General features: G+C 52.3%; 1 protein-coding gene and 1 long non-coding RNA gene across 2 annotated transcripts; one reads left to right on the forward strand and one right to left on the reverse strand.

The window, feature by feature from the left end:
• The first annotated feature begins 318 nt into the window (after positions 1-318).
• Positions 319-1,976, forward strand: LOC144333533 (uncharacterized). The gene is made up of 2 exons (XR_013402248.1): positions 319-1,214; positions 1,544-1,976. It is a non-coding gene; the product is annotated as an uncharacterized LOC144333533 (long non-coding RNA).
• Positions 1,977-5,326: 3,350 nt separating this feature from the next.
• FOXE3 (forkhead box E3) lies at positions 5,327-6,434 on the reverse strand. Its single transcript, XM_015138510.3, has one exon. The coding sequence runs from the start codon at positions 6,419-6,421 to the stop codon at positions 5,465-5,467; it is 957 nt and encodes a 318-aa protein (XP_014993996.2). The 5' UTR covers positions 6,422-6,434; the 3' UTR covers positions 5,327-5,464.
• Between the last annotated feature and the right edge of the window lie 6,205 nt (positions 6,435-12,639).

Consider the following 12,639-nt stretch of genomic DNA (forward strand, 5'->3'; position numbering starts at 1 on the left):
GAAGTCAGAGCCATATTCATGGTACAAGTGATGTAGTCTCAGCAAAACTCTCTCTCTCTCTCTCTATATATATATATATGGTTTTGTTTTTTGTTTTTTGTTTTTGTTTTTGTTTTTTTTTTGTAGACGGAGTCTCACTCTGTCACCCAGGCTGGAGTGCAGTGGCATGATCTAGGCTCACTGCAACTTTTGCCTCCTGGGTTCAAGTGATTCCCCTGCCTCAGCCTGCCGAGTAGCTGGGACTACAGGCGCATGTCACCATGCCTGGCTGATTTTTTTCTATTTTCAGTAGAGATGGGGTTTCACCGTGTTAGCCAGGATGGTGTTGATCTCCTGACCTCGTGATCCGCCCACCTCAGCCTCCCAAAGTGCTGGGGATTACAGGCGTCAGCTACTGCGCCCAGCCACAATATATTATTTTACATTTGACTAATGTTATCAACTTGAATTTTTATTTCATTGTTTGAATGTAATTTATAAACCATTTTAACAATCACGTAAGAAATACAAGTCTAAGGAATTTATACCTGCAAATACTGACATTATAATAAAAAAAATTAAAGTCAATACTGAAGTCCACAGAATTCTTTCCCTTTAAGAGTAAACCACAATAACCGGTATCATGCAAAATCCCCTCACCCCCTACTTCTAGGATCTCCCAGAGAGGTAATACACTTGGGCTCAAAACCAATCCAGTCACTATAGTGGAGGGCTCTCTTGAAGGAGCCTCTCTGTTGTCATGTTTGCCAGTGTCCCTGCCAAGGGTGTCACTTTCCTATGTTCTCAATTTTCCATGTGCCAGGGTAATGTTGGCTTCCTTCTTAAATGGATCCAGGAGGCCCTCAAACCAGTTCAGCACCATCCTGGGCCCAAAGCGACCCTCCCTGTGTTCCAAGTCCCCCTAAGTCAGGAAGTCACCCCTCTCAGGCCTTCTCCTCTCAGGTTTCCTTCTCCTATAAGGAAATCTCCAGAGTTCTCCTGTCCTGTCCTCCTGCCAAAACTCTAACCCCTCATTTCCATAATACTCCACCACCTTCCCTGCTTCCCTACAGGTAAAGCATACTAAGCTGAGAAAATATCTCCCATTCTCTGATTCCCTCAAAAAAAAAAAAAAAAAAAAAAAAGGTCTACAGAGAAGCACAGCGTTGACGCAAATATTTCATTGTCACATGCATGCTTAGCTTCTCATGCTAAAACAATTTCAGACGTGCAAAGTTTCCAAAAATTTTTTTTTTTTTTTTTTTTTTTTTTTTTTTTGATACGGAGTCTTGCTCTGTGCCCCAGGCTAGAGTGCAGTGGCGCGATCTCGGCTCACTGCAAGCTCCGCCCCCCCGGGTTCACGCCATTCTCCTGCCTCAGCCTCCCGAGTAGCTGGGACTACAGGCGCCTGCTACCTCGCCCGGCTAATTTTCTTGTATTTTTAGTAGAGACGGGGTTTCACCGTGTTAGCCAGGATGGTCTCGATCTCCTGACCTCGTGATCCGCCCGTCTCGGCCTCCCAAAGTGCTAGGATTACAGGCTTGAGCCACCGCGCCCGGCCAAGTTTCCAAAAATTTTACCTCGACTGAAACAAGAGAATAAACTAAGAAAAAAGGGAAAATAGGGACATCAGGAAGTAGAAGATCCAAAACAGGACACAGAATTCCCAAGGTAATGGTGAAGGGAATTTCCAGATCCAGCTCTGTTCAGCTGACTTGGAGCACCATCAGTCCAGATGAGCTGAAGGATGGAGGGCTCTGGGAGAGATGCCCCAGGAAGGGAAAAGCACAACCACCAAAAGCAGTTATAGGTTTCCTGGTAAGTTTGACCTCACCTCATGAAAAGCTGTACCACAGTGTTACTGGAAGGTATGGGAAGATTTAGCTTCCCATAGATTTAGCTTTGTACCTTTTAGGTACAAAGGAAGTTGAACAAATGAAAAAATAAGGCATTATTAAGTTCAGGTAAAATAAAAGGTTGCACACACACACACAAAAGGAATTATAATCATAGTACACTAGTAGCTTATCACAGAACAATATTTACATAGCAACAATCTAAATGCTAAAACTATTTAACCAAAAGTTGGTAATTTGAGGGAGAATGGAAGGAGATAAGAGATTTTAGAGGTAAATGTTCATCTATCATAATAGGAAGTTAATCATTACTGTTTCAAGAGAGAGGAGTATAAGCATGAAAAATATGGAAGTATATTTCGAGAGAAAAATAGGAACTGAAAGCGGATTCTTGTATGGAACAAAGTAGAGATCCTGAGAGTGGTACAAGATACCACTATAAGCCTTTGATTGCTATTTGACTTGTCAAATTATGTGCTTGTTTCAATTTTTTTTTTTTTTTTTTTTTTTTTTTTTTTGAGACGGAGTCTCGTTTTGTCGCCCAGGCTGGAGTGCAGTGGTGTGATCTTGGCTCACTGCAACCTCCACCTCCTGAGTTCAAGCGATTCTCCTGCCTCAGCCTCCCAAGTAGCTGGGATTATAGGCATGCACCACCACACCCGGCTACTTTCTGTATTTTTAGTAGAGACAGGGTTTTACCATGTTGACCAGGCTGGTCTCAAACTCCTGACCTCAGGTGATCCACCCGCCTCGGCCTTCCAAAGTGCTGGGATTACAGACATGAGCCACCATGCCCGGCCTGAATAAAGGAAAATTAAGGAAGCATTTAAAAAATAAAAATCTGATTTTCCAGTTCAAGGGTGACCCTCCTAGTATTTCCCTACAGATATTTTCTACCTGTCCTCGAAGTGTTCCAAGATCCTGGGACTGAGACCTGCAAGGTAGTAGCAAGAATTGAATTCAGAGCTCAGGAAGCAGTTCCTGGCTTCAGGAGAGCGAGAAGAGGCCTTTCCTTCCCTGGGATTTCTTAGACTGGGAAGGAATTTATCAACAGATGCTCTGAGGCAGGGGGAGGGGCTATAATACCATTTGGAGCAAAAGCAAGTTTGCATTTTGATCTTTACAGAGCTCTACTTCCTAGAGGACTAAGAGCTGGATCTTTCACTACCTGCTAGACCTAGGGAGGGGCAGTTTGCTAAACTTACAAGTGGGGAAAGAGCCTCCACTTCACCTCTTTCACCCTTTCTATAGGTCACTATGAGGATTATGAGTGAGAATGGATAAGAAGGTGCCAAAGTCAAAGTACTGTCCACTCAGTCGTTGTTCTGTAAGTCAGGCACAGTATCAGACAGCAGGGATTCATGCCCTCGAGCAGTCAAAATATGTTAAGTGAAGGACTGCTGTGCATCAGGCAAATCTGATCTGACCCTTGCTCAAAGGGGCTAATAGCTGGTGGAGGGGGTCTATCCAGGTCACTTCCTACCATACTGTGTAAACCTACTCCCCTACCCTCAAAGAGGGCCTTCCTGGCCTTCTCAGATTTTCATACTTTCTCCTCTATGGGCGGCCCATTGTCCACCCTCATCTTCCATCACCACCCCAGAGCTTCAAACTCTGGTATCCAAGAGAGGCACATCCTGCGTGTCCTGCATGCAAATCACACTCACCCTGGGTTCAAGACACACTGACTCCCTCCCCCATCTTCACCTACCCCTAATTCAGACTCAACTAGACTGGGAGCCCTGGGGTGGGGGAGCTTGCAAAAGCCTGATGCTTAGCATTTGGGTCAGCACCAGACAGCAGGACAGGGTCAAAGGCCAACTCCCTCCCTCACACCTCTGAGTCTGTTGAGTGCTACCCTGTCCTTGGTGCTGGGGACAGTCAGGAATCAGCTCAGGTCCCTTCTGCCCCTTATTACAATCCAGCAGGGAAGGTAAGACGGGGCATAGCCAAAGGTGCAGTGCCTGGAAGTTCAGAGTGGGTGGGGTATGGTTCTGTGGCCTGGCCTCACTCTTTATAGTAGGGAGCTCTAATCCTTTAGGCTGAGCCTCTTGCCTGAGGCCAGCGCCTTTACTCCGTAGTACTATGCATACTAGTCACCTGGGAATTTTGCTAAAATGCAAAATCTGATGATTCAGTGAGTCTGAGTGGGGCTGAGATCCTGCATTTCTATTTATTTATTTATTTAAATGAGGTCTCCCTATGTTAGGCCAGGCTGATCCTGAACTCCTGGCCTCAACCAATCCTCCTGCCTTGGCCTCCCAAAATGCCGGGACTACAGGCATGAGCCAGCATGTCCTGCCAGATTCTGCATTTCTAACAAGCTCCCAGGTGGTGGTGTAGGTCTGTGGACCACACTTTGAGTGCAAGGCTGTAGAGCACTTAACTTATTTCTCTGGGTGTTGATGGTTGGATTAATGACTCTCCCCACTGGCCCACAACCTCCATGAAGCAGGGATTTTGCCCATTCATTCAGTGATATTTCCCCAGTGCCTAGCACAGGCTGGGCACATTAACTAACTGCAACAGTGAATCAACGGCCAGTGCTTCTTTATCCATGGGAGCTGGGAATAATCCCAGACAGCAGGCAACCTGCTGCTCAGATACATTCACACAAGTGTGTACACACACATGCCCAGCCCATCTCGTCTCTACCGGGCTGAGATGCAGGAGATGGCATTTGACTAGTCCTACTATGTGCACAGCTATGGCTGAATCACTTCCTTTTTAAAACAAATTCGTGTTAGCCACTAATCCTGCTGGAGAATCACTTCCTAATCCCATTTAATGAACTTCTGACTGATGTCTCACAAGGAGGTTCACCCCATGTGGCAACCCAAGATCTAGAACAAAGCTCACCCGGTCTCCCCAGACCACTCCCCCAAGTCACCAGCCAGCACACCAAGCCCAGAAAAAGGTTTCTTTCTTTTTAATTAAACCAACTTTAATTAAAAATAATAATAACCCAATAAGTCCTAAGTTTTCCAGGGAGTGGGGCAGACCTAAAGGCCCACCAACTCCCCTTTCAGTCGTGAGCCCTGGTGCTGCCTGTCTCTGAAATCTCCAAGAAGCGTCCTCAGGGCGTGAAGAAGGCAGCCAGGTGTGTCTACGTGAAACGGGGGCTCTTACCCAGGAAGAAACTGAAGGCAGACAGGTAAGTGGAGGTGGGGGGCAAACTTGTGGGGAAATGAAGGGACTCTAGCGAGTAAGTCATGAACCCAGGAGTCTGACCTCTAACGTGTCGGAAAAACATGAGAGAAGGTTGATGAAGTACAGTCGGTGGAGGAGACGGCTTGGGATCACAGATCTGTCTTGCAAAGGCTTGGAACTCACCAGGAAACCTGGGGTGGGGGGCGCCGCAAAGCTGGGGGCGCTCACAAGTGGAGGGAGAAGAAATGAGAGACTGGCAGGTCACAGGGGACGCTTCTGTCCAGTGGCGAGATGGTGGGAGCCTCCCCACGGATGGGGGACGGAGAAGGGTGTAGCAGGAGTCTGAGTCCAGGAGGCCAAGACGAGAGGCGCTGGGTGTGCTCCAAGCCAGGGTGGGGGCAGAGGTGGGGCGCTCGCGGGCGGCGCCGCAGGCCTGGGGCGGGACAGGTCGCACAGGTGCCTTCCCGTGCGGCGCAGGCTCACAGGTAGCGCTCCAGCCCCTGCGCGAAGCCCGGCTGCCTCAGGTAGGCCTCTCCCGGGGTGAGCGGGCCGAGCGCGGCTGCCGGCCCGGCCAAGGCCAGGAGGGGCTCAGCGGGCAGCGGGCCGGGGCCGGGGCGCGTCGCGGGCAGCACCAGGCGGTCGGGGGCCTGCGAGTAGAGTGGCGGGGAGGCGGCGGTCGCGCAGGGCGGGAAGGCGGCGGCGGCGTCGGGCGCGGCGCAGCAGGGCGGCTCCGAAGCGCCCAGCCCCGCCAGCTCCGGCTGCAGGCTCACCAGGCTGTCGACGCTGAACAGGCGCGCGGGCGGCGCTGGGCCGGGGCCGGCAGGGGGCGGCGGCGCCAGCAGCGCTGGGCCGGGCGCGGGCGCGTAGGGCGCGTAGGGGAAGGGGAGCGGCGGCCCCGGCGGCGCGGCCGGGTGAGCGGGCAGCTCGGCGCGCTTGAAGCGCTTGCGGCGCCGCAGGAAACTGCCGTTGTCGAACATGTCGGCGGCCGCGGGGTCCAGCGTCCAGTAGTTGCCCTTGCCCGGATTGCCCGGCTCGCGGGGCACCTTGACGAAGCAGTCGTTGAGCGTGAGGTTGTGGCGGATGCTGTTCTGCCACTTGCGCGGGCTGTCACGGTAGAAGGCAAAGCGCTCGGTGATGAAGCGGTAGATGGCGGCCAGCGTGAGGCGGCGGCCCGGGGCGTGCGCCAGGGCCATGGCGATGAGCGCGATGTACGAGTAGGGCGGCTTCCCGCGCTGCAGGGGCCGCCGCCGCCGCCGCCCCGGGCCGGGCGCGGGCGTGGGGGCCGCCTCCCCGCGGCCAGCCGCCGCCTCCTCGGGCTCCCGCCCTGGCTCGGCTCCTGCGAGGGGCGACGGCGGCGGCCCCGACGGCGCGACCGCTGGCAGGGCAGGGAAGCCCGAGAACGCGGTGGGCGGATCCATGTCGCTGCGCCCGGCCATCGGCTGCGGCAGCCCCTGCCCGCGCGACTACGGGACGGCAGGGGCCGCCGACCCGCTTTATATGGACACTGCCACCTCCCCACCCCCCCCCCCCCCCCGCCACCGCCGGGGGAGAGGGCTCAGGCCTTCCCTGCTGGCCAGCGCCTCCCCTCTAATTTCCTCTCCCAGCCCCCTTACTCTGTTCACGGTACCCTCCTCCATTTCGCCCCTCCCTTTCTGCCTTTGGATCAGTTTTTCCCAGACCCAGACTTACCCCTTCCCCATCTCGGTTAGGTCAGCCCCTGGCCCTGGCCCCATCGCGCTGTATTTGGTCAGTCCCCTTCCCTTTCCACCCCTCCCTCTACCACCTCTCCTTTGGATCATTCCCAATCACAAATCCACCCATTCACTCTCCCAGCCCCCTCCCCATTTTGCTCCTCCCAGTAGTCGGTCCCCTCATCCGCCTCCTGGTCCTTCCATCCCCAGCTGGGACAGAAATGAAGGCTGCCTTGCCAGCCCTCAGTATCCTGATGGGGAGGTGTCAGGGCCCACTCGCAGCCATTAGGGAACCTGGGCCAAGGTAATGAAGCAGCGGGGCAGGACAGAGCCAGGCCGGTTTTGTCTCTGGGAGGATGTTTGGCTGCTCCAGATCAGGGTCACCATCTCGCCTCTCTGCCACCCCCCTCCCCCATACCCCTGTCCTGCCCTCCCTCCAGGCCTGAGAGCATTCTCTGAAAAAACAGAATCGTGGAAAGTGGTGCAGCCGCTTTAAATCAAGAGCCCCCAGGAAATCCACAACTTGGAGTTGCCTTTCTGGCTGCCTCCTCTCCACACCCCTCCTGTTGGAGAAAACAGCTTCTGTTCGCGCGCGCCCGCGCGCCCACACACACACACACAGAGTACAAAATGTAGGCTTCCACAGGCTGGGGGTCTGAAAGAGCCGCATTCTGACCCAGAAACACCACACATCTCACTGGGGATGGGGGTCTTTGGCAGTGTTTGTTAAAAACTCAGTCTGAGAAATTCCACCCACAACTGCCATCCAGAGGGATGCAGCACTCAGCCTATTTTGGGAAACCTCTTCTCCAAAGAGACAGGAGAGACCCATCCCCAGCTCAGAGGGAACCACAGAGTGAAGGAGACTTGTCTTAAAGTGCGTTGTCCTGGGGACAGGCAGATCAAGGGACTTGGACATGGAGCAGGGCTGGAAGGACAGTGAGCCCACTGAGGTACCTGACTGAGTTTAAGGGGAGTTCAGTCTCAGGGCCTTGCAAGTGCAGTCAGCACTTGAGAGCCAGGGCCTCCCTACATTTGGGGTCTTGGGTATCTCACTTGCCCCATCCTAATCCCCCAGCCATGCTATAGAGTGTCCCCAGGTATAGGTGACCAAAGCTAGTTACAGCAGGCCTGTAAACTCCAAACTCAAAATCCAGTTCAAAATCCAAATGCAAAGCATGGAGCTCAAGGGCCCCTCTCTCAGCTCCAATCTCAGCTGATGACATCACAGCCACCATTACTGAGCATTTTGTATTTGGTAAACACTTTATGTACATTATTGCACTTAAGTTTGGGCACCCCATGAAGTGAGTACTGTTATTATTCCTGTTTTGCAAATGAAGAAACTAAGGTTCTGAGAGGTTAAGTGGTTTCCCTGACTTCACACAGCTAGTAGTAAGTGGTAGAGCTGGAATTAAATGTGAAGTTCAAAGCTCTGGCACCCCACTTTTCTAAGAATGCCATCCTTTAAAGCTGAGCTGAGACATTAGAAAATTAAGAGTATTTCCAGCTCCAACACCTTCAGCTACCAAGGTAAATTCTTAGCTTCTCTCCTCACCTCCTGGTCAGCATATCCAGGTGCCCATTGGGCATAACCACATGGATATTTCAAGGTATCTCAAACCCAAATGTCCTAAATGAAATGCATCTCTTCCTCTACCCAGTACATCCTCCAGCCCTGGCTGGCTCTCCTTCCAGCATTCTATATCTCAGCAAATGGACCTCTCCCTTTTCCTTCCCACCACCACCAGATCAAAGTGTGGTTATCATCATCTTGGGCTCCTTCCTCCCCACTCACTCTCCACATTCAGGCAACTGCAAGTCCCGTCAATTCCACATGGATCCCGGATCCATCCCTCCTTCAGTTCTCCTGGCCTCAGTTCAGCCTTCATCACTCACCAAGTACTTCTGGACCAGTCCCTTAGCGAGTGCTCTGGGCAAGACAGAGATGAAGACAAAATCTGATGGAGAGATAGACAATTGCCAGTTATAGTAGAGGTGGTCAGAGGGGCTACAGAAGCAGAGAGGAAAGAGATGACATTTGGAGATCTAGAGACAATCCCTCACCCACAACAATGAAGAGTCAGCTCAGTTTATATTCTAGCAGGTCCTGCCTCAGAACCCTCTTCAACCTCCCCAACCTGCATTCTTTTTTCTTCTTTTCTTTTTTTTTTTTTTTTGGAGACATAGTCTTGCTGTGCCACCCAGGCTGGAGTGCAATGGGGCTATCTGGGCTCACTGCAACCTCTGACTCCCAGGTTCAAGTGATTCTCCTACCTCAGCCTCCCAAGTAGCTAGGACTACAGGCACCCGCCACCACGCCCAGCTAATTTTTATATTTTTAGTAGAGACAGAGTTGCGTCATGTTGGCCAGGCTGCTCTTGAACTTGTGACCTCAGGTGATCCACCCACCTCGGCCTCCCAAAGTGCTGGGAGCCACCGCACCTGGCCCCACCCTGCATTCTACCACCTGAAGGTAGGCCATATGGAACATAAGATGGTGCAGTCACAATGCCCAGCTCACCAAAGAAGAAGACAAGACAAGCCACTGCAGCATCAGGAAATCTAGCTTCAGGAGCAGAGTGACCTGGGGCCACTTCTCATTTGAGCCTCAGTGAGCCTCAGTTTCCTCAAACAGAATAATGGAAGCAATCATGCCCCCTCTCAGCATTTTGAGAGCCAAATGAGATCATGTATGAAAGTGCCTGGCCCTCAATGGCACTTAGCAAGAGGTGCTTTCTTTTCCTGCTACACAATTGGCATAATCAGTATTAACCCAGGGGAAGGAGAGAGGCAGGGCCAGAGAAGTTATTTCAGCACCTGCATATTTTCAACCAGGTGCAACATAATCCTGCAGCTAGACTCAAGTGCAGACCAGAGCTGACAAGGTTCATACACCGCCACCACCTTCCCTTAGGGATGAAGCCCCTCTGAAGCACCCACCACAGCCTCCATCTCACACCTCCAGGGAGTGAGGGGGTTGAGGGAAAAGTGGCTTTTATTACCACCTGTAGCTACGTGCAGTTTCCTTGTACTTTCAGTCTTCTGGTCAATGTGTAGAGCCTAGGACATAGTACATGTTCAATAAATGAAACTGAATGTGTGGTTGGCTATGCTAATCCTGGGAAGGGTGGGGGTGGGGCGCTAGGCCAAAGGGGTGAGAACCCAGACTTTTCCAGTTCTTTGTGCCTGTCTGGCCCCCTCCATTGGGCCTGCTTCCCGGAGCTGGAGCCGAGCAGGCCGGTGTCAGGGGGCGGCCCAAGGGCTAATCCGTGTTTTCAGCGTGGCTGGGCCCTCTTTTCACAGGCCCTGGGCCGGACGTGATGCGGCTGAGCATCCGGGCATAAGATGGCCAGTGAAGGCGGCCCCTTTCTCATGGGCCTGGATTCCAGGCGGCCCAGCGTCTGAGTGGAGCCCCTGGGGCGGGAGGAACACAGTGGCTGGGCTGGGCAGTCCTTTGTCTGACCACACTGGGTGGATATTCGGGCTGGCAGGAGGGATTAATGGCCAGGGATTGGCCCTGGGGCCGGCCTTCCCACTGCCCTTTGGAGGCCAAAGGCCCAGGTCAGGGCACACAGTGTCGATGACTCTCTAGATAGGAGTGGAAATTCCCACCCTTGTCCAAAGCTGTTAGCACTAGCCCCCAAGACTCCCTGCTCCCAGCTCCAGTTCTGCAAAGGCACCACTAGCCAAGACAGACCTTGAGGCAAGGAACATGGGGTGGGGGCCAGGGCTTCCCAACTACTCTGCCTAGGAGAAAGGGCTGAGGCAGAAAGCCCTTTCAGGTACTTGCCCCAAGACACCCATCCTCATGATTGCCCTTCAGAGCTCTGGGAAGAAAGAGCCATGTTAACTCAGTGAGTGCCCAAGGGATCAGCCTGAGGCTCCTGAAGGCTTCCTGGAATGTTCCTCAAACACTTTTAGTTTGAGGCTATCCCAGAGTCATTTATTTCTAAAGCCCTCCATCACAGCTTCCACCAGTCTCAGAGCCCAGAGGCTGCAGAAGGGGCTCTGGAGCCAAGGAAATCTCAGAGATTCCCCAACACCATCTCTTGCCACTCAGAGGTCCTGAAGGCTGCTGCAGGGCTTCCTCCCTCTTACACCCAAAACTAGAGCTGCCCAAGATACTGCTTGTTCCTCAGAAGCCCGAGGCAGGCAGTTTCCCGCTGGCTGGGGGCATCCTGGGACCCGCCTCTGGCAAGGCCTTTTCTAACCAGACTGCTCCTGAACTCGGGATGACAGCCACAGCCCCATCCTTACCAGCAGGGTCTGACTCCAGAGGGCCTGAGCCACGCTTAGGAAAGGTAGCAGGTACAGGCCTGACTCTGGAGAGAGCGTCAGGGAGTAACCCAGGAGGAAGATGCCCCCTTTGTGATTCTTTATTCCTCAGGCTCTTTCATTTAGCAAATTCCAGTCATCTGTGTCCAGGCTGCCCTGGGTGCTGGATCCTATGGTGAGTCAGACTGTTCTCTGCCTTCACTGTGCTCAGGAGGAAGCAGCCCCTGAACTTCCCCCACAAAAGGTAGTTGGTGTATGGTGTGGGTAGAGTAAGGACTGCAGGAAGAAGAGACCTTATGCTGTCTGCAAAGTGGGGAATGCATCCCAGAAGGGGTAAAGCTGCAGACGGCCAAGTGAGGAAGGCCCCAGACTGGATTAGGGTCTCAATCTCTGTGGCTCCGTAACATCTCCATCACTGCACTTACCTTATCATGTTATAATTGTTCCTTCGTGTGTCTGTCTGCCCCATTCAACTTTGTATGCGTTGAGGGCACATACCATGTCTCACTCAACTTTGGATCCCTGGTACTTAGTATAGTGCCTGGGAGAAGTTGATGAGCAATAAATATGTATCAGATGGGTGGAAGGTTGATGGCCGAATACCAGGTGGAGACAACTTTGGGTGCAATATCTGAAGGCAAGTGTGTATTGTCCATTCTGGGATGTGCAAGATTTTTTGGGAAGTGTTTTTCTTAGAGTTACACAAGTTATATGTGTAAAGTTCTTAGAACACTGCCTGGTACATATCAGTGCTGTGTAACTGTTAGCTGTTGTTGCTACTGGTATTCACTGTGGCTGGTGTAGACTGCCAAGGGACTGAGACAGGAAAGTAAACGGGCTCAGATTGGAGATGACTTTATGTGCTGGACCAAGTAGGACCTTTCTAGAGACAGGGAGTCTGAAATGTTTCCAGCCGGGGAGTGACATGATCAGATGTCTCATTTAGGTCACTCAGTCTACCAGGGGATGGGCTAGAGAGGGAAGAGGCTAGAGGCCAAGAGACCAGGTAGAAGGCTGACCATGTGATGAGGTATGAACCAAGGCTGTGGCTCTGAGCCACATCAGACATTTGGCTCCCCTTCACTCAAGATGGGGATGGAGAGAGAACCTTCAGCCATCCATCTCAGATGGTGGCTTAAACATTGACCTGTCACACAGTCCAGAAACTGGCCATCATCCTCTCCTTTCTCTCCCTCTCCAGCCACCTCCAGTCTCAAGACCTGCTGGTTCTCAGAAAGTTCTGTTGAATCCATTCTCTTCACTGCAGACTGCAGCAGCCTCCTGGCTGGTCTCCCTGCCTCCTCCTCGGATTCCTTCACTCAGCAGCTAGAGCAATGCTTCATCTGTGGCCCCTGCTTAAACACCTCCAGTGGCTCCCCGTCACTCTTAGTGCTCAGGGCCAATCATCAGCATAGCTGGCAGGCACCACACAACTGGCCAGTGGACCCCTCCTTCCTCATTTCTCACCGCCCTCCCTGTTCCCTGATTCCCTGCAACACACAAATTCTATACTGAGCCAAATAAGTGCCAAGTCTCCTCCCACTCTGCATTTTTGCTAATCAAAATTACAACAACCTGACTGGCCAGCTTTAGATACAAATACAGTCTCATGTATTTGTCTAACTAGCCCTTCCATCTCTAAGACCTTTATAGCAACAAGTCTCATCTTTCCCTGTGAAAAAGTC

This window comes from Macaca mulatta, chromosome 1 (assembly GCF_049350105.2).
Source record: "Macaca mulatta isolate MMU2019108-1 chromosome 1, T2T-MMU8v2.0, whole genome shotgun sequence".
In the NCBI taxonomy this organism is placed as follows: Eukaryota; Metazoa; Chordata; class Mammalia; order Primates; family Cercopithecidae; genus Macaca; species Macaca mulatta.